Below are 23,183 nucleotides of genomic sequence, written 5' to 3'. Positions count from 1 at the left end.
TGCGGTGAGGATCTGTCCGTTCTCCCCTTTGGGGCTAAGATGCGAATGAATGTGTTTGAATGGATGAGTAAATGGAGAGTGAGTCGTCCTGTCTCGGCTACCTCCCTTTCCTTGGGGGAAGCAGCCTAGGTATATAGATAGATAGATTATTAACCATACTGTTTTGCTACTGCTGCCGCTACTACTACTATTACTACTACTACTACTACTACTACTACAACTACTACTACTACCTTTGGCCTCTTCTCTTCCTAGTTCTCCCACTCCACTTGTCGCCTTTTATTACGGTACTCTTTTTTCCGCTCTCAGGCGACTCTTCACTGAGTGACAAACGGTTTCCTGTAATCCAGGACACTATTTACCATGCTGAGTGTGCCTTGCGCATTACGGAGGTTGTTCTTTCAGGCATGGAAGCATACATTCCTTTCTCATATCCTTTGACTATTGCAAGAAAGCCTTGGTTTAATCACTCTTGTTATAACGCTGTCCACAACAAGGAGAGGGCCTATAAAAGGCACCGGAGCCAACCCACCCCTGAATCACATCTTTTATACGTTTCTGCCCGGAATCGTACTAATTTCTTCGCTCTGCTAAAAAATAATTTCATCCGTACTCAATGCTCTCAACTCTCGAACTCGAATTCTTCCCGCTCCTTTTGGCACCTTGCCAGAAACCTTTCTATCATCATCCTGCCCTCCTCTTTTCTACTCTCATGGTTCTGTAGCTATTTCTTCTACTGATAAAGCAGATCTCTTCGCTCAGATTTTCTCCTCCAACTCCACCTTAGACGATTCCGGTGCTATTCCTCCATCACTTCCCCCCTCTGACTTCCTCATGGCTGACATTAAAATTTCTTCAGCTGATGTATTTTCTGCCATCACTGACCTCAATACTAACAAGGCATATGGGCCTGATGGAGTCCCTCCTGTTGTTCTCAAGAACTGTGCTTCTGTGCTTACACCCTGCCTAGGCAAACTCTTCTGCCTTTGTCTGTCAACTTGTACCTTTCCTTCTTGCTGGAAGTTTGCTCTCATTCAGCCAGTCCCAAAGAAGCGTGACCATTCCCAACCCTCTAACTATCGTCCAATTGCTTTAACATCCAGTATCTCAAAAGTTTTCGAGTCAATTCTTAATGGAAAAATTTTTAAGCATCCTTCCTAGCACAACCTTCTTTCTGATCGTCAGTATGGGTTCCGTCAGGGTCGCTCCACAGGCGATCTTCTCACCTACTGTACCTTTCAGATTCCTGGTCATCCTCCTTTCGGGACTTTGGCAAAAGCTTTGCCATTGCACTTCTCATCTCAAAGGCTTTCGATCGAGTCTGGCATAAATCTTTAATTTCCAAACTGCCCTCTTACGGTTACTTCATTCTATCTGTGCCTTCATCTCTAGCTTCCTTTCTGGTCGTTCTATAGCCGCTGTTGTACTCGTAGACGGCCATCGTTTCCTCCTAGATCTATCAACAGTGCTGTTCCTCAGGGCTCTGTCCTATCACCAACTCGCTTCCTTTTATTCGTTAATGACCTTCTAAGCTGTACTTCTAACCCTATCCACTCATACGCTGATGATTCCACCCTTCACCTTTCCATTCGGTTCCCACAACGTTCATCTCAGCAGTTACTTCAGCAAATAAGGATGAGGCTATGGCACTCCTAATGTCTGACTTGGCTCGTATCTCTGACTGGGGTAAAAATAATCTTCTTGTTTTTAATGCATCAAAGACTCAGTTCTTACACCTATCAACCCAACAAAATCTTCCACAGGTGTACCCACTAATGTTTAATAATATTCAGCTTAATCCTGCATCGTCCTTGAACATGCTTGGGGTTTCATTCACTCGGGACTTATCTTGGAAAGATCATATTACATCTCTTGTAAAATCTGCTTCCAAGAGATCAGGTGTGCTAAGCCGACTCCGTACCTTCTTTACCCCTGCACAGTTGTTGACTTTTTACACGGGTTTTATCCGTTCTTGTATGGAGTACAACTCTCATGTGTGGGGAGGCTCCTCACATACAGCTCTTTTCAACAGGGTGGAGTCAAAGGCTTTTCGTCCCATCAACTCTCCTCCTCTTACTGGCTCCTTTCAACCTCTGTCTCTTCGCCGCACTGTTGCATCTTTATCTCTTTTCTATCGCTACTTCAATGGTCACTGCTCCTCTGAACTCTCTGCTTGCATTCATCCACCTCTACTACGGGCGCGTAGCATCCGTCTAGCAGCAAACTCTCATCCCTTTTCTGTCCAACTCTCTAATGCAAGAGTTAACCGTTACTCCCAGTCCTTCATTTATGCAACAGGTCAACTCTGGAACTGTCTCCCTTTGTCTGTATTTCCTGCTGCCTATGATCTCCAGTCTTTCAAATGCAGTGTGTCCAGGCATCTCGAAATGATTGGACCTTGAGTTTGGCTCTCTCTTGTATCTTGTTTTTCTCTTGGAAGGAGCAGTTTGCGGGCTCGTGGCCTTTGGTTCCTTCTTCCTTACATAAAAAAAAATAAAAACGCAAACCCAGACAATGGGAGTGGCGTGGAGCCTGCTAGGATGCCCAGCTTAACTGGGTGGAGCGCTACAAATGCAGCGTTCAATTAGGAACCAAAGCCTCCACAATTTTCCCCGCCCTGCGAGGCACTTTTAACCACAATAGAACATCAGTTCAATGCACGGGACTGCCCTGCCGGGGCGACTGCTTGCCTGCAATTGATGGGTCTGCTTAGCCGAACAGACTGCGGTTGATCGACAACAGCAACTACTACTGTTACAACTCCTCCTCCTTCTCCTCCTCCTCCTCCTCCTCCTCCTACTACTACTACTACGACTACTACTACTACTGACAAGCAAGAATGAGGGGTAAATAGAACAACATAAATCTGATAGACGCTGGTGATGCTGTGCTGTCAGCGTACAGTGACATGAAGCTTTGTAAACAGATCCCTAGTTGATGTGTCAGAGAGAGGTAGGACTTAACAATTCAAGTACACGACACTGTATAAAAGCGAGTGCATGTGAAAAAGCGAGACAGCGAGTGAGGAAGTGAAAGCATGAGTGTGAGAGAAAATGAGTGAGAATATGTTGAGTGTGAAAGAGAATATGAGAGTGAAAATGAAAGAGTATGACCCAGTAAAGGCATGAAATAGAACGAATAAAAACAACTGAAATATTACTAAGTGTGAAGTGAGTTAGGAGTGAGTGAGATTGGCTTACTGTGAAAACTGAGATACTGAGCAGAGTGAATGAGAAAGTGAGAGTGAGTTAAACAGAAGTGAGCTGGTGAGAAAGTGAGATAGAGTTAGCTCACCTTCCTCAATGGTGCTTCCGTCTCCATACATCCTAACAGAGGAGCCGTGGCCGCCTGGGAAGGGGGAGGGGGGAGAAAGAGGTGAGTGTGCACATACTGTACAGTATATACAAATATCCGGTACGTACTGTACATGTCAGTAGGTACGCAAACGCAAACACACACACACACACACACACACACACACACACACACAGAATCGTCTATGTACAGACAAACCTACGGTGATTTAAAGTACACCCGTCAACTCTCTGCAATGTAGCGTTACCATTTCACAGTCTAACTGCTATTTCATTCCGTCTTCCCCCCCCCCTCTCTCTCTCTCTCTCTCTCTCTCTCAGCATGTCTTCAGGGATTTACACTGCATATTGTGCCGGAAGTTTTCATTTTTTGTTTTTTGCATCTTTTAAATTTCGACTTAATGTGAATCATGAAGTACAAGACAATTTTAAGCTTGCTACTGATCAACCTAAGTCTGTCTGGCCGAGCAGACCCATCAACCAAAGGCAAGCAACTGCCCTTGCAGTGCCGTCCAGCGCAGTAAACTGACATCCCCTTGCGGTGACAGCGTCTCCTGACAACGAGGCGCGGGGAAAAGTGTGGAGGTATGGTTCCTGGATGAAAGCTGTATTTGCAGCGCTCCACCCAGTTAGTATGGGCACCATAGGTGAAAAAGGTTAATGACATTCTAGGAGAGAGAGAGAGAGAGAGAGAGAGAGGATATACAGGTAACCCAGGTAGACGTAATTAAGTGAACTAGCACAGGTAACTTGATTAATACTGATCTCTCTCTCTCTCTCTCTCTCTCTCTCTCTCTCCTGAAGTGACATGGAAGGAAGGAAGGAAGGAAAGAAGGAAGGACGGAAGAATGGAAGAAAGGATGGAAGGATGGAAGGCAGGAACTAGGAATAAGAAAAAGAAATAGGGAAACGTACCAGTAATAATACTAGAAAACACTCAGCACATACCTTCTCCGACGCCAATAGAATTTAAGATTTAGCGCTGTAATTCCTCCTCCCTACCATACAAATACGATTACGGTCTCACGATTAATTCTCTGCTCTCAGTCTGCCATGTTACTGAGTCTCCGAGAACGCATACCTCCGCGACGCAAGCGAAATTTTCTTTACTCCTGCAGACAGACTCAAATCCACCATGAAATCTAATCAACCCTTTCTTGACCCACTGTACACTTGTTCACCGAATCTCACTGAAATTCGAGTACAACTTTTTAAGATATCTTGTCCACAAACATACAGACAAGTGCGGGTGAGTACAAGGCCTTCTACACCTTTGCTGGCGGAGGTAATTAAAGAGGATGAGTAAGGAAATTAAAGTTACAGACACAGAAACAACGCTGATTTGACGTTCCATGTCGGTCGAGCTGGCTTGAACAACAACGTGAAGACTTTTTCTCTAATTACGGAAGGTTCAGAACAGGATGTCACTTCAGAAGGCTCTCCCCCACCCTCCAAACCCTCCGGAATTCAGTTATGGCAGGGCAGACGTAACACCGCAGATTAAATTACTTATGGAAATTGTTGCGGAACGGCTGGTATTACAAAAATGATCCTCTTATACTCTCATCACCTTAACTTGGCCTAATTTTTCGTCCTTTTGTATCTTATTTTACGTACCTCGGTAGTAAGAGAGAGAGAGAGAGAGAGAGAGAGAGAGAGAGAAAAGATACGTCCTTTCCACAGCACTTTTTTGTGACTGGCAGCGTGTTTGGTTAATCGACTGTTACAACTCGGCATTCAAGATGGAAGATGAAAAATTTGTGCCAGTTTAAATGTGAAAAGAGTACAGTCGCTCAGCAGTAAAACTAACACCAATAATCCTGCACATTTATTTTCTTTTTATACTCTTTTCTTTACATTTTTTTCTTTCTGGTAAGTACAGAGTTTTTAGAGCAAGGGTGTAAAAACGGGAAGGTATAAGAGTGAGGGATTAAAGATTGGGGTGGATTACAATGTGAGATGTTTAATGAAAGTGAGAAGAGATGAAAGCAAAACGGAATTACACACACACACACACACACACACACACACACACACACACACGTTACCCCTACCACAACTACCACCATCCCTACAACGACTACCACCATCCCTACAACAACTATCACAATCCCTACCTGAACTACCACCACCCCTACCACAACTACCATCATCCCCACCACAACTACCACCACCCCTACCACAACTACCACCATCCCCACCAAAACTACCACCATCATCCCTACCACAGCTACAACTATCCCTCCTACATCTACCACCATCCCTACCACAACCACTAAAACTCCTATAAAAACTGTCAATCTCTCTCTCTCTCTCTCTCTCTCTCTACTATGAAGCGCAAATGAACAAGGCAACAGTGTTGGTGGTATATGTGGCAACGCTGTCAGGTGAAACTGGCACCACTGTGATGGCGGGTGTTTCTGACACGTGAAGCGCGAGGAAGTTGAATAAAAAGTTTCCGCATCCTGAACAACTCGAAAAGAAGAAGTCTGAGCGTGGCGGCTGCGAGAGACCTGCATGAAAGAGTTTTAGTGCCAACTTTAACATACGGGTGTGAGAATGTGGTGTGGCATGAAAATAAAATGTCACGAGTAAGGGCAATGGAAATGGGGGTGTTGAGGAATGTGTGTGGAGTGCAGAGAGTGGAAAGAATAAGAAATAATGTGAATCGCAAAAGATGTCGAACAAAGAAGTCTGTGGACATCAGAGTTGAAAAGAGTGCTTGGATGGTATGGTCATGTGGAAAGAATAGGTATGGAGAAAAAGGTATATCTTGGCGAGTTTGAAGGTGGGACGAGGGGTAGTACGGCAGGATGATGATGCACAGATAATGGACAGCAGGGTATGAAGAGTGATGAAGATAGGGAACTGGTAGCCAATTAGCCCAGCTGGAAGAATTTTGTTCCGATGTGTATATGTACAGGGGTTTGGCAGCCCTGTGTTTTCCTGACGAAGTGACAGTCGCTGGGCTTACTCTAGCTGATAGCTAGCATAAAGTGTGTGGTGTGTATGTTTATGTCTATGAAGCGCGCGCACGCACGCACGCACGCACGCACGCACGCGCGCACACACACACACACACACACACACACACACACACATATACTCCCTCGACTACATATAACCTTCTCTTACATATTTCTGTTACTATCTACACCCCTTCAACACCCGCTAACACATTCCTACACCTCTCGATACCCCTGCTCACCCTCAGTGCACTCTGCCACAGTGTTTCAAGACATGACAGTTAGTAATTTTCAACGCCTTGTATGTTTCTCCTCACACTGCACCCCTTCACACCTATCTACATCCCCTTACCCTTCCACTAACCCCTCCCCCTCCCTTCACCCTGCTCACTCCAGTGCAATTTGCTATAGTACATTCTTACCCTGGTCAGTATTGTCCTTCACTTTATTCTGAACACTGCTCTTACATCCTTCTGCAAACTTCAACACCCCACCAGCGCCCTTCCATTTCCTTCTACATCCTTCCTGCACCTCAATTCTTCCCAGTAGAGGCCCCCAGCGTAGTTGTCCATGGCAAAGTCTTGCCACGTGTTGTATGCACAAAGTTCCCCGTTCTCCTAGGTGGTTAAGATCAGGGGGGTCTAGGGGGCAGTGTCTCCCAGTTAGGTTAGGCTCGATCATTAGGTTTCCTATTAGGGAACTTTGTGCAAACGACAACTGTGCTGGCGACGACTATTGTGCATGGGCACGGTCTTGTGCATGCGCACTACAGTGTAGGAGAACTTTCTGAACGGGGGAACTTTGTGCATCCGATACTCGAAAATCTGCAGCACCACCTACAATCTTCAACTTCCTGTAACAACTTTCCAGTCATCCTAATACCCCTTCACACTCCTCCAGGCTCCTGAAATACTCTTGCAGCCACTCCTTTACCCCTCCAGCACTCCTACTCACCCCTACAGAGGCCTCTAGTGCAGTTTGCTGTTTCAAAATCTTGTCCCTGGCAGTACCTCCCGCCATGCTGGGCTGGGGGTGAGGAGCAGGACCTCTGGCGGTGGTGGCGGCAGTCAGGTGCGCAGGTGGACCACGTGGACCAGCTGGACCAGGACCCGTCTATTGCTAAGGGAGAAGGCAGGGGAAAGTCCACTAGTTTTGATAAATGAATACTGGAAGAAGACTAAATGAAAGTTGGCTATATATGCTCGTTAAATTGGCTACTGAATCTAGGTGATGGTGCAGAAGAGTTCCCAGAAAAAGCTGTGGGAAAGGAAGCTGCTTGAAGACAATCATACCAACAGAATTCTGAGAAAAGACTTTTAAAGATGATTCAGTCTGAGTATAAAATTACCAAAAGTTCAAGGAAGGGAAATAATTAAAAAGTGTAGTAATAAAGCTATGATCGGCGTGAAGTTGTAGGGAGTTATTAGAAAAGATATGCTGCTAAAAATGAATGTTGTCCCTACTTGTGGGAAGAAGGGAGGTGCTGAAGTGAAAGTCTAGCATTACGGTTAGCCTATTTCACTATACACATTTTCAGCTGCAGGAAAAGATATGTTGCTGACTGAAAAGTCGTCTATATTTGTGAGAAGAAGGAAGTTGTGAAATATTGGTCCAGCATTACAGCCACATTCAATATACAAACAGCTGAAGAAAAAGGGCAGTTGGCGAGATGCGCTGCTAAAAGAAAAGCCTATCCAAAGTTACTGAAAGACTCTTGTTGATATAAAAGTCTAGCAACTGTACTTAACATAAACAATTTAATTAAGATAATAAATGGAGAGATACAGTACTGATGAAAGAAAGGCTGTTCACATCTGTCGCACATAAATTGTTTAAGAGTGACTGTGTTGTCTGAGCACGTAAGTGATCTTTCATCCACATAGTAAATGAATGAAATAACGATAATTAAACTGTTTTGCAATAGCTGTTGCTTATGAATGGGAGAAATACCTGACATATTGGGCATAACTTAGGCTGCATGTGAATATATTGTAACTTTAACTCCTCATATCAATTTCATCCAAAACTAACACGATGATACTTTGATTCTACATTTCACTTGCTTAAATACTACATCATGAAGTGGAAAGCAAGATCCCAATTTCTGATGATAATTTCCGAAGAACGTGACGAACATAGAGTGTCCTCCCTCCATCGTTTCTGACTGCACTCTGTAATGTGAGATGCAGGCTGACACACACACATACACACACACCACACGCACGCGCGCAGCGCGTTCCATCTATGCCCGTCAGAAATGTTGGGTTAGCATTCCACTTCGTGATTTGCGGTTTAGGCACACAAGCCTACAAGTCACCCTATTCCAGCTGCAAAAATCTGTAGAATTATGTGGGGTTGAATTCTGTCCTGACTGTCATTTGTTTTCCCAATAAGGTCAGCGACAAGAGAAAGCTGAGTCTTATCATGATTCTTGTTCTTCGTTGAAAAAAGTCTATCTATCTATCTATTGCCAGACGCCTCAATCCCGTTCGGGGTGGCCACAAACAAATCGCCTCCACGTAGCTCTGTCCCCCGCCATTTCACTGCCCCGCTCCCAACTCACACCTCCCTCTCTCATATACCTCTCCACCCCATCCCTTCATCTCATCCTCGGCCTCCTCCTCCCTCTTCCCCCCTCCACCTCACTCACATACACTCTCTTCGTCAGTCTTTCACCCTCCATCCTCTCCATATGGCCAAACCACCTCAGTGTATTCCTCCTAATGCTTCCTATCACATCCACATCCACACCAAAACGCTCCTTTATATCCTCATTTGTCAGCCTGTCTCTCCATGTGACTCCACAGGCTCCTCTTAAATAACTCATTTCCACTGCTCTCACTCTTGACTTGTGCTCTTCCAACAACGTCCAAGCTTCACTTCCGTACGTTAGAGTTGGTATCACAATACTGTCATGTAGTAACTTTTTCACTTCCATGCTCGCTTCCCTGCTTCTTATCACTGCTTTCAAGGAACCAGCAACCTTTCTTCCCTGTTGTACTCTTTCAAGCACTTCACCCTCCAAACCTCCATCCTTACTCATCACACTACCCAAGTACTTTAACGTACTCACATTTTCCAATTCCTCACCATCCAACCTCACTGAACATTCACTGACTTCACCTCTCTCAAAGACCATCACTGTACTCTTCCCTCCATTCACCTTTAGATTCCGTTTCTTACACACTCTCCCAAACTCATCCACCAAGCCTTGCAGCTCTCCTTCGTTGGCACTCAACAACACAGTATCATCTGCAAACAACAGTACAGGGAGTTTCCAAATACTACCCTCTCTCACCAGGGACACTCCAACATCCACTACCCTACCTTGTACCTCTTTTATTACCCCATCCATGTACAAATTGAACAACCATGGAGACATGACACATCCCTGTTTCAACCCAACCTTCAAAGAGAAAAAGTCACTCAGTTCGCCATCCACACGCACTGCAGCCTTAGCACCATCATACATACTCTTCCCAGCATTCAACAACTTCCCATCTACTCCATATATTCTTAATACTTTCCACAATCCTTGTCTATCCACCCTGTCATATGCTTTCTCCAAATCCATGAAAGCCGCATACAACTTCTTTCCCTTCTCTAGAAACTTTTCCACTAAAGATCTAAGAATGAATATTTGATCTACACAACCTCTTCCCTTCCTAAAGCCTCCCTGTTCTTCTCCAACTAATTCCTCTGTTCTTTCTCTAACTCTGTCAATAAGTATCCTACCATACACTTTTCCTATCATACTAAGAAGACATATGCCCCTATGATTACCACACACTTCTTTTTCCCCTTTTCCTTTGTACAAGGGAATAATTATACCTGACTTCCAATCCTCTGGGACTCTACATTACTCCCAGGCCAATCTGCACATTTTCCACATCCATTCTACTACTATCTCTCCCCCATGCTTCAGCATTTCACCACACACTCCATCAATTCCTGAGGCTTTCCCCAATTTAACTTCTTCATTGCTTCCACAACTTCTATCCTACTGATTTCTTCCTGTCTTCTCACCTCCCTCCTTCTCCCAGCCATTCCCCAGCCACTTATACTCGCATTACTTCCATCCTCTATGTTCAACAATTCCTTAAAGTGTTCTCTCCATCTGCTCACTTTTTCTCCCTTCTCCACTAGTAATCTACCATTTTTATCTTTCACTCCCCTGCTAACTTCACTTCCACCCTGTCTTACTCTTTTCACCTCTCTCCAGAACAATTTCTTACAGTCCCTCCACTTTACACTCAAGTTCCTTCCAAATTCCTCATCCGCTCTCTTCTTACTCTCTCTTACTAATCTTTTCACCTCTCTCTTTCTGTCTACATATAACTCTCTTCCGCCTCTCAACTTCTTCCACACCCCTATTTCTCATCTATTCATCGTATGCTTTCGTCTTTTGTGCCACAGCCTGTCTCACCTCTTCATTCCACCACGCTGTTCCTTGCACACCCCTCTGTCTTCTCTTCATCCCACACACCACATCACATGCTGCACATATTTCTTCTGTAAATATCCTGCACACACCTTCCACGTCCCCCATCGCTCCAATTCATATTTGCCCAATCGTTCCTCCACTTCTCTCTTATACTCTGCCTTTTTCTCATCCTCTTGTAACCTTTCCACTCTTCTTACAAATACTTCTTCCCGTCCTTCCCTTCTTCTATTTCTCCATTCTAATTGGACCTTGATTCTGGCCACCACCAAGTAGTGGTCAGAAAGTCCACTTCCCCAACCTCTATAAGCTCTTGCATCCATTACACATTTTCGCATCCTTTCATCCACACACACCTAATCAATAATTGCCTTCCTTTCATTCAGTTCACCACCCACCCTTCTCATCACTCGCCATGTACAGTATACCTGTGGATCATTTTGTGCCTGAAGAGGGTATTGGCTATCACCAACCCCCTCCCAGCAGAAATGTCCACTAACGCACTGCCATTCTCATCTATCTCAGCAGGCACACCTCACTCACCAACTATTCCATCCACCTTCACATTCCCTACTTTACCATTCATATCACCGATCAAAAACACTCTCTCATTCCTTCCAAACTTTTCCATGCACACTTCCACATTTGTCCAGAACTCTTCTCTCACTCTGCTTGCACGATCTTGCGTTGGCGCATACACACACACAATCGCCCACATTTGTATTCCAACTTTCAATCTTACCCACACAATCCTTGACTCAACTGATCCATACTCTCTTATGCTCTTCTTCCATCTTTTACTCACAACTATACATACTCCTTTTGCCCTCTCATTCTCACCTACTCCTGCACATATACCCCATCCATACTCCCATTCTCTCACACTCTCACCTCTCCATTTCGTTCAGTTATTCCGCATACATCAACTTTCGCACCCTCAAGCACCTGGACAATCTCTCTCTCTTTCACCTCATCATTCGCTTCCCTTACATTCCAAGTTCCAATTACCATGTCCTTTGTCCGGTCCTTGGTCGTCATCTTTTGGTCAGTCCTTGTCCGAGGCTTATTGTTTGTGTTTTTAGTTAGTTGTTTTCCGGGGAGGGGCACTAACCCTCCGCCAACCCTTTTAGTCGCCTTTTACGACAAGCAGGGATACTGGGGGAGTATTCTTGAAAAAAAAAAAAAAAAACTAACCCCAGGGGGGGTAGGACACCAAAAGTCCTGTCGCCTTCCCTACCTCTCTCTCTCCCCATAGATGCAGAAAATTAGTGTGGTGGAGCTGCAGGCAACAATGCTGATGACGTTGCTCTGAGACTAAATGAATTCATCAGTGTCAGTTGTTGGGGATCGACCACACCGATTTTCAAAGTGTACGGACAGAACGGCAAGAGAGGCTTCAGGGATTTTGATGCCGACTGTTCTTATGTTTCAGTAGGAAAGACAAGGCACAGAGATTGCGAAATCTTCCATTGTTTTCAGTGCTTCCTGCAAACACAAATGTAAGTCACGAGATGGAAATGATCATAAATACTGTATGTTTAAAATCACACCTCTCAATTACAAAATACTCCAGGATAACAAACCTAAGGACACATTATGGTAATGTAACGTTGGAAAAGGGAAAACACACATCTATACATACCATACAACCACATGACACCACAAATCACATAAACTACAGAGCACAAGGACAATGAGATACAACTAGGGAAACAACAATCAACAGAAATCTACAGCTCTCTCGAGTACCACAGAGAGTTTAGTTAAGTTGTGCCTAAAAAATGGAGAATATAGAAAACGAGTAATTTTAAAAGGAGAGTGGGTAGTGTTAAAAAGTCGAAATATAATGGTTATTTTTACACTACGAAGAAAAACAATTAATAATCTTAACAATGGAAAGAAATACTGAAAAAGATCCATAGTTTCTGTAAATCATACCGTTTACATATGAGCGGCATTCCCGAAAAAAAGAGAAACAAAATTACCGGTACTATTATAGTTTACTTATGAGGAAAACGGAGATTCGTACAATTTCAGGGCGTAACTAAGGCAGATTTAAGACAGTGCAACAGGTGCTTAATTTCGGGTGAAGCAAAACCAGTGAGGGAGGTGTGCATTTTAAAGGGAGGAGTAGGGGAGGTTATTAGTATGTGGAGGATAATGGAGTCAACAGCATCTTGGAGTGATTTAGAAGCTTGCAGGGATAGTGCGGGAAAGGGGGAAAGTAGAGGCAGAAATGAAGATGGTTAGATTCGGTCCCCCTTCCCCCATCCGCGTTTACAAGCAAGTTCAGGTTTGGAGCAATGTGGCAACGCTGTTTGTTTATATTCAGTTATGAAACAATGTGGCAACGCTGTGTTTGTTTATATTCAATTCTGGAGCAACGTGGCGGCGTCGCTGTGTTTGTTTATAGTTAATTTTGGAGCAACGTGGCAACGCTGTGTTTGTTTAAATTGAATTTGACAATCCTTATTTATTGCAGGAGAGATACAAAAGAAGGTAGGTAGACAACTACGAAATTACAAAACAAAGCTAGCGGATTTAAGGATACTGAATGAAACAAAGCTAGCGGGTTTAAGGATACTGAATGAAACAAAGCTAGCGGGTTTAAGGATATTGACTGAAACCTGAAGCCTCCTTGTTTATGCGGAAGTGGGGGCGAGGGAGACTATATCCGCAGAGGAAGACTGATTTGAGAAAGACTGAGTACAGAGCAGGCAGAGTGAGTAGGACGGTGCTGGTAAAGACTGGAAAATGAAGGAGTGGGGAGAAGTGAGTGGTGGTGAAAATGATAGGGTGGAGGGAAGTGAGTGGTGGTGATGAGTGGATGGGGGGGGAAGTGACGTGGTGAAAATGAGAGGGTGAAGTAAAGTGAGTGGTGGTGAAAATGAGTGGTATGGGGAAAAAGAATGATAAGCTGAAAGATGCGAGAGGGGAATGAGGAGGGCGGGAAGTGAAAGATGAGGAATATTAGACTAAGGGGCTAACATGAAGAGTTGTACTGCGGTAAATGAGGAGCAAGAGAGAGGGTGCTAAGGATGAAATGAGGAGGGGAGTGAGAGGGGGAAGGGGGAGTGAATGAAGTGGAGAATTTGGGAAAGTAAAAAAAAAAAACAAAGGCTTGAGAGAGAGAGAGAGAGAGAGAGCCAAAGTGAAAGAATGAGTTGGGAAGATACAGTAAATGTGGGAACAGAATGAGTTGCTGCGAGAGGGGTGGTGGGGTGAATCGAAAAAGCAAGTGGGTGAGTTAGTAAGTGAGTGAGTGAGTGGGTGAGTAAAAGATGAAATATAAATAAAGAAAAAAGTGCTGGTGTGTGTGAGTGAGAGGGGGAGGGAAGTGAGAGGCCCAGTTAAAGTGTCATGAACGAGACAGGTGTGCACTGGAGTGAGTAAGTGAGTGAGTGAGAGAAAGAGGGTGGGGGTGCTAACAGATCCTCAGAAACACTTACCCTCCTCACACGGATCCTCCTCACAATCCTCCCCTCCTGCTGAGACGTATGGGAGGGGGGGGTAAGGGGGGTTAGTAAAATTAGCAGGGGGTAATTTTTTCTCTACAATAATTTTTTTTTTATTTCAACCCCTTTTCGACTTTTATTTAATTCTTATCACTTTCACATGATTTTTTCCAGATGGCTTTTTGACCTAGGGGGGTTGGGCTTGGCTTGGCTTGCCCCCTACAGCATGGGGGATATTTATAAAGCTGAATAAAATCGTCTGGATCAAGGAAAAGTACAGACAGACACAATCGAAGTAAATGTGTTACTAAAGCCATCGACAAGTTATTATTATTATTATTATTATTACTACCATCATCATCATCATCATCATCATCATCATCTTACCTCTCAACACCATGCATGAGTCGATTATGGAAGCTCCCTAACACCTCTTCCTTAGCGATTTATGTCTAAGTGATTAATATCCTTTTGTACGTTATTGATTCATGGCGATTTTGGAAGGATTTATGTAACCAGAAGACGAGAAAAAGTAAGGTGTAATAAACAAAATAAATCGCCAAGATAGATGTGTCAGGGAGCAAGTGACGTAGGTTTTTACTTATTTATTTTCCCGTGACGTATGTTTTTTATTGATTTATTCTCGGGTGACGTAGGATTTTTTTTTACCGATTTATTCTTGGGTGACGTAGGTTTTTTAATGATTTATTTTCCCGTGACGTAGGTTTCTTATTGATTTATTATCCCGTGACGTAGGCTTTTTACCGACTTATTCGCCCGTGACGTAGTTTTTTAGTGATTTGTTGTCCTGTGACGTATTTTCGTTTTACTTATTCTCCCGTGACGTAGGTTTTTTACTGATTTATTCTCAAGTGAGTTTTTTTTTAATTGATTTAGTCTCCCGTGACGCAGGCTCTTTATTTATTAATTCTCGCGTGACGTACGGTAGGTTTTTTATTGATTTCTTCTCGCGTGACGTAGGTTTTCCATTGATTTATTCTCCCGTGACGTAGTTTTTTTTATTGATTTATTCTCCCGTGACGTAGATTTTGTCATTTATTCTCGCGTGACGTAGGTTTTTATTGATTTATTCTCGGGTGAAGTAGGTTTTTTACTGATTTATTCTCCCGTGACGTAGGTTTATTATTGATTTATTCTCCCGTGACGTAGATTTTTTATTAATTTATTCTCCCGTGACGTAGGTTTTTATTCATTTATTTTCCCGTGACGTATTTTGTGATTTATTCTCCCGTGACGTAGGTTCTTTACTGTTTTATTCTCGCGTGACGTAGGATTTTTATCGATTTATTCTCGCGTGACGTAGTTTTTTTTTTTTTTTTTTACTTATTTTTGTTGCTGACACGATATTTTAGTCACCCCTTCAGTCCTATGGTGTGCTTTTCCTCAAGTCCTGCTACCGTCAGATTCATTCCTTTCAATTTCAGGATGGCCCTCTAGCAGGGAAGGGGCTACTGAAGGATTTATTTCTTATTTTTTATGCAAAGAAAGAAGGAACCAAAGACCACATACCAGCAAGATTATTCCCTCCAAGAAAAAATAAAGAAAATAACACTCCTCCAGTCTGAAAATATCTCATAAACTGAAAAAAATAAAAATAAATTTGAATGTAACAAGAACCAAAAAATAAGTTACTGGAGTGAATGTGTCAAGAAACAAAAAATAAGTTACTGGAGTGAATGCAACAAGAACCAAAAAATAAGTTACTGGAGTGAATGCAACAAGAACCAAAAAATAAGTTACTGGAGTGAATGTGACAAGAACCAAAAAATAAGTTACTGGAGTGAATGTGTCAAGAACCAAAAAATAAGTTACTGGAGTGAATGCAACAAGAACCAAATAATAAGTTACTGGAGTGAATGTGACAAGAACCAAAAAATAAGTTACTGGAGTGAATGTGTCAAGAACCAAAAAATAAGTTACTGGAGTGAATGTGTCAAGAACCAAAAAATAAGTTACTGGAGTGAATGTGACAAGAACCAAAAAATAAGTTACTGGAGTGAATGTGACAAGAACCAAAAAATAAGTTACTGGAGTGAATGTGACAAGAACCAAAAAATAAGTTACTGGAGTGAATGTGACAAGAACCAAAAAATAAGTTACTGGAGTGAATGTGACAAGAACCAAAAAATAAGTTACTGGAGTGAATGTGACAAGAACCAAAAAATAAGTTACTGATGTGAATGTGTCATGAACCAAAAAATAAGTTACTGGAGTGAATGTGACAAGAATCAAAAAATAAGTTACTGGAGTGAATGTGACGAGACTAATCAAATAAGTTACTGGAGTGAATGTGACAAGAACCAAAAAATAAGTTACTGGAGTGAATGTGACAAGAACCAAAAAATAAGTTACTGGAGTGAATGTGACAAGAACCAAAAAATAAGTTACTGGAGTGAATGTGACAAGAACCAAAAAATAAGTTACTGGAGTGAATGTGACAAGAACCAAAAAATAAGTTACTGGAGTGAATGTGACAAGAACCAAAAAATAAGTTACTGGAGTGAATGTGACAAGAACCAAAAAATAAGTTACTGGAGTGAATGTGACAAGAACCAAAAAATAAGTTACTGGAGTGAATGTGTCAAGAACCAAAAAATAAGTTACTGGAGTGAATGTGACAAGAACCAAAAAATAAGTTACTGGAGTGAATGTGACAAGAACCAAAAAATAAGTTACTGGAGTGAATGTGACAAGAACCAAAAAATAAGTTACTGGAGTGAATGTGACAAGAACCAAAAAATAAGTTACTGGAGTGAATGTGACAAGAACCAAAAAATAAGTTACTGGAGTGAATGTGACAAGAACCAAAAAATAAGTTACTGGAGTGAATGTGACAAGAACCAAAAAATAAGTTACTGGAGTGAATGTGACAAGAACCAAAAAATAAGTTACTGCAGTGAAATTGTTACGTCTGCGAAATATGCCTGGGAACATTTTTTTTTGTCTATTTTTGACATTTTTCCTCACAATAATTTTTTTTTTTTTTTTTTTTTTAACTGGAAGGGTTTGATATAGGATCGTACTCTCATCGGTTAAGGAAACTCTCTAACACCTCTTCCTAAGCGATTTATTTTGCCTACGACACCTTACTCTCCTATTCTGTGTTCTATAAATTCTTCAAACATAGCCATATTCTGTGTTATACAAATTCGTCAAACATCGCCATACTCTGCACAAACAACGTGCTTAAGAATACCAACCAACCACATCCAAATATAAATCGCTAAGGAAGAGGTGTTGGGGAGCTTCCTTACACGATGATCATACGCGTCTAAGTTCTAAATAACCCTGGCATAATTAAACTCCCTGAAAATCACAAATATCAATGTTAAGCTCTAATAATGAAGGGAAAATTCTCAGTTAATGTGTCAAAAGCCAAGAATATGTATCTCCAGATCTATGAATTATGGATGAGAATTACAGATCAATGAATTATTATTATTATTATTATTATTATTATTATTACTACTACTACTACAAGTACTATTCTTACTACTGGCTAAACGACAACAAAGCCTGTACCATAAGAGAAAATATGTGTTTAAGGGGATACTTTTCTAGACCTATTGAACATGGTATTTTGTCGCATCCGTCCCCAAATCATCATCTACTCAGCCAAGAAGCTTATCCTCCTTCATCAAAGTGGCTTCTAAGATGGTTTATAATTACTCTGCAGGTTTATAGACTTCGTAACAGATTTTCCTTAGTGATTTAGTCTGCATATTACACCTCAGTTTCTCTCCTGTGTTACTGACGCAAACTACTCCGATATGTAAACGATACAGAGAACATGGAAGAGAGTGTTAAGGGGGTACTGAGGAGAATAAATCGGCAAGGAAGAGGAGCTACGAATTATGCCTCTCAGCATACGGCCATAAATGCGACAGAAGATTAAATTCCTTGGCATTTACAAGACTATAATATTGGGGAGCATTTAACAAGAATTCAAAGCAACACGGATGAGACTACCAAACTATCCAATCTATCCACCTAAACTCTATCTATCTACCTAACGATCTATCTACCTAACTCTATCTATCTACTCAACTCTATCTATCTAGTGAGTAATAATCTCAATGTGCCTTCATGGTATTTATTATGTGTAGCTTTGACGATTATACCAAATATTAATTAGTTTGTATTTCGGTTCCTGTCAATTTATCTATTTGTCTGCCTGTCTGTCTACCTATTTATCTATCTATCTATCTAACTGTCTGTCTGTCTGTCTGTGTCTGTTTGTCTCTCTGTCTGTGCCTGTTTGTCTGTCTATATACCTGTGTACCCGCTTACCTATCTACCAACCTATATATGTATGTGTGTACCTGCCTATATATCTATCTGTCCCTCTATCTATCTATCTACACAATTATCTACTTGGCAATATCCTCAGCGTGCAACCACTCTCAATGTATCTATCTTATTTCCTACTTCAATATCTATAGCTGACTAATACTAATCTCACTCCGTCTATAATCCAACTCTCATTTTTACTACATATCTAAGCTGCTCGTTGTAGTGTATATAGTAATTAATATATGTCTTATAAATTATCGTCCATCTTCTGACCCTATTCTGAGACTATATCCACCAGCCTAAGAAGTTGTTCCACGTCTGGCACTCTATGTCTGTCACTCTATATGTCTGTCACTCTATATGTCTGTCACTCTATGTCTGTCACTCTATATGTCTGTCACTCTATATGTCTGTCACTCTATGTCTGTCACTCTATATGTCTGTCACTCTATATGTCTGTCACTCTATATGTCTGTCACTCTACTGTATATGTCTGTCACTCTATATGTCTGTCACTCCATATGTCTGGCACTCTATATGTCTGTCACTCTATATGTCTGTCACTCTATGTCTGTCACTCTATATGTCTGTCACTCTATATGTCTGTCACTCTATATGTCTGTCACTCTATGTCTGTCACTCCATATGTCTGTCACTCTATATGTCTGTCACTCTATATGTCTGTCACTATATGAATGTCACTCTATATGTCTGTCACTCTATATGTCTGGCACTCTATATGTCTGTCACCCAATATGTCTGGCACTCTATATGTCTGGCACTCTATATGTCTGTCACCCTATAAGTCTGTCACTCTATATGTCTGTCACTCTATATGTCTGGCACTCTATATGAATGTCACTCTATATGTCTATCACTCTATATATCTGGCACTCTATTTGTCTGGCACTCTATGTCTGGCACTCTATGTCTGGCACTCTATATGTCTGGCACTCTATGTCTGTCACTCTATGTCTGTCACTATATGTCTGTCACTCTATATGTCTGGCACTCTGTATGTCTGTCACTCTATATGTGTCACCTATTTGTATCACTCTATATGTGTCACTCTATATGTCTGTCACTCTATATGTCTGTCACTCTATATGTGTCACTCTATATGTCTGTCACTCTATATGTATCACTCTATATGTCTGTCACTCTATATGTCTGTCACTATATGTCTGTCACTCTATATGTCTGGCACTCTGTATGTCTGTCACTCTATATGTGTCACCTATTTGTATCACTCTATATGTGTCACTCTATATGTCTGTCACTCTATATGTATCACTCTATATGTCTGTCACTCTATATGTCTGTCACTCTATATGTCTGTCACTCTATATGTCTGTCACTCTATATGTCTGTCACTCTATATGTCTGTCACTCTATATGTCTGTCACTCTATATGTCTGTCACTCTATATGTCTGTCACTCTATACGTTTGGCACTCTATATGTCTGGCACTCTATATTCCACCCTCTTCACATCTAACTCTATGTATTATTTGGCTTTCTAGTCTACTTCAGTGTTATCTACACTTGCTACAGCCAACACTATCTAAATGCACCTTCGATCCATAAATTTTGCTTAGTTCTACAACAACAACAACTACTACTACTACTACTGTTACTACTACTATTACTACTACTACTACTACTATTACCAGCAAAGAGCACTCTGTGGGCGCGTGACGAGAAAGCGAGCGTTTGTACATACGCCTATCATCATAATTTCATCTTGGTGTAAACTTTCGACAATTCTGGTGAGATAGTTGAACAATAACAGAAAAATAATTGAGCTAAAATATTCACTTTCTCACGTTTTCTCTCTGGATGTGCATATAGCGGGGCACCGTAGCATTTATCATACACACAAAGTTCAGTTCTCTGCTCCCGACTCGCCGTGTCAACGAACTTCATCGGTAAACGCTTGGCTATTGATAGAATGATAAAACCCAGAAATGGGGTGATTACCCTTGCTGATTTCACCCCCTAAACATAGAAAAACGTTCATGTAAAATTATGAGCGTGATATCCGATATTTAATTGTTAGAATACATGCAAGAAAACTAGCGTTACAACAAGAAATCTTATAAAATTCGATTTCATAGTCGTGCACGTCAACCGAAGCCCTCGGTACATTCCCTTGAAGCTGGGATTCCAAGGGGTTTCTTTGGCCTCATGAGTAAATATATAGCTAAAAACAAAATGTATTGAATGTAACTACTACCTGCTGAAAGAATCGCTTCTCTATTTCACAGTGTAGAAAAGTATTTAGCCTCTGAAAACCATCGCGATCAAGCCGTGTCATGTCAGGCCGGGCTGGGTGATGTCGGGCCGCTCATTTCTCAGCTAAACGTAAAAATCAGTTCGCTCGCTGCCTCTCTCGTTCATGACTACTGCTACTACTACAACAATTCTGCCCCATGTAAACAGGAACTAAGAGACCCTGGGCTAGGCTGCTCGGTCCCAATATATAAGGCAACAGTGACCAGTTTCACTTGCCCCTGAGTGGCATTACACAAACAAAAAACTCTAAACACCCCTCAGATGGACCCAATACAGGTTCCATCCGGCTGGAGTGCCTTAGCCCACTAAACCACCGGCCAGTGTAGAGTCGCCAGTGGAGAGAGAGAGAGAGAGAGAGAGAGAGAGAGAGAGAGAGAGAGAGAGAGAGAGAGAGGTGCTTTAAGGGGATACTTCTCGAGATATTTTTAACATGGCATTTTGTCGCACCAGCGCAAAAAATATCCGAGGCTGTGGAAAGCAAGGTCCTTATGGAAGATGATACTCTGTTCAATATTACTACTTAATTTTTCTGCTTTAGAAGGCTTATGATCTTAACATTACTACGAGGCTATTTACTTGGCCACTTGTTTACTGCATAACTTTAGCTAGATTACAGTATCCGTTAAAACATAAAATTACTATACTATGTCCCTTCGATAAAGTTGTTAAAGTCTACGGGCGAGAGACGGGAGGTTCGGGGTTGCAATATGGGGTTAAAAGTCACTAAAGTCTACGGGATTGACGCACATCTCTTCCGAATATGTTAGTGAGTGGCAAACGGAGTGAGCCGCTCCTAGAGACGCTCCCACATCTAAAAACCTGAGCATGGGAAACAATATAAGGTACTTGTGGAAGGAAAAACAACCACATTATTTCTCCAATTTTTCAAGGCTGGTTTTTCAAGGCTTCTTGCCTAGACGTATGCAGGGTTACTTGTTGATATTTTCCTCTTTCTCCTTCCTTGAAACACTGCCTTGGCGCGGGCACTGAGGTCTTCAAGGTGGAAATAGCTACTGACATGCTCTACTCTGTGGTCGTCTCAGCTTGGTAGTTCCCGGGTTATTTATCTTGCTTGTTTTCCGTCGGTTAATATTTTGTTTGATGTTATTTTCATTTTATATTTACCGTTTCGCCAGATCTCAGGTTATATATTTCCCGTTTCAAGCAATCTTCTTTTTAATTTCCTCTTTTGTCATACCTCCCCTACTCTTCTATTTACCTCCTTCTTTAATCAGTTTACACTTTCCACCGCCAGGGCCACTCAAACTATTCCTTATTAATTCTTTTATATTATGCAATTCTCATGAGTCTCACCCAATCCTTCTCTCATTCATCAACTACTTCCCAAATTTTTCAAAGTATTTACCTTATCCTTCTCTTAATATTTTCCGTAACACCCTTTATCCTATTTATCTACTACTAAGCCATAACTATTCATGTATCTCTCTTCCTAATCCACAAAATTTCATGTACTGTATCGGTCTTATTTTCTGCTTCCCATTTCCAGTGCTCCTCTTACCGTTCATCTGCTCATCCATAAATCAAAACCAATTTATCTTGGTCTTCATTTTCTCTTTCCTGTCACTGCCTCGTCTATTTATTTACTAATCCACAACCTGTCACGTATATATCTAGCTCTTCAGTCTCCATTTTCTGTCAATTAGCAAATCCACGAAATTTTCAACTATCTCCCTTATTCTTCATTTTATCTGTTTATCTACTAATCCACAATTATGTATCTTTTTTTATTCTCTTATTTATTTATTTATTTTTTCCACCACCCATCACCCTCTCACCTGCACACAGACGCGAGCAGTCAGTCTTCTGCACGGCCGTTCCCTGACAGGCAGCACCCCCGTTGAGAGGCGTCGGTGCGGAGCAGGTTCGGGTGCGCCGCTGTACCCCACGACCACAACGACTGCTGCACGACGACCACGACGACCACACTGACCACGACCCGTCCACTGCAAAAGGGCGAATAGGAGTGAGAGAAGTGTATCATCATCATCATCATCATCATCATCATCATCTTTATCGTTTTTTTTTCTTTTTTTAATCCACCTAAGGATGGGGTGAGCCTAAAGTATGGATTTGGGTACAAGATGGAAGGGCTAAGATTTCACACACATACATGCCTACATACATACATAGACTGCTAAAGATAGAAAAAGACACTGATATACTCATATATACTTTTATCTATCTATCTATCCATCCATCCATCTATAGGAGTATCTATCTGTCTGTCTATCTACTGATCTATCTATCTGAACACATACACACACACACACACACACACACACACACACACACACACTGGCAGGGTTTTCGGTGCTGCCCGGGTAAAAAATTAGGACCATGCACACCAACACTGCCTGCGACCCTGGAGCGCAACCCCC

General features: G+C 41.9%; 1 protein-coding gene across 1 annotated transcript in view; it reads right to left on the bottom strand.

Moving 5' to 3' along the window:
- The window catches only part of LOC145394828 (netrin receptor UNC5C-like), a 203,455-nt gene that overhangs the window by 57,751 nt on the left and 122,521 nt on the right, over nt 1–23,183 (bottom strand). The window contains exons 5-8 of the mRNA XM_080268627.1: nt 22,581–22,748; nt 7,235–7,399; nt 3,295–3,348; nt 2,078–2,080 (exon numbers count right to left, since the gene is read on the bottom strand). Coding sequence (XP_080124753.1) covers nt 2,078–2,080; nt 3,295–3,348; nt 7,235–7,399; nt 22,581–22,748 — 390 coding nt within the window. The remainder of the gene's footprint in view (nt 1–2,077; nt 2,081–3,294; nt 3,349–7,234; nt 7,400–22,580; nt 22,749–23,183) is intronic.

The sequence above is a fragment of the Coenobita brevimanus genome, chromosome 28, assembly GCF_032717465.1.
Source record: "Coenobita brevimanus isolate Jiangsu-jjx chromosome 28, ASM3271746v2, whole genome shotgun sequence".
Classification (NCBI taxonomy): domain Eukaryota; kingdom Metazoa; phylum Arthropoda; class Malacostraca; order Decapoda; family Coenobitidae; genus Coenobita; species Coenobita brevimanus.
This window is presented reverse-complemented; position numbering and strand designations above follow the sequence as displayed.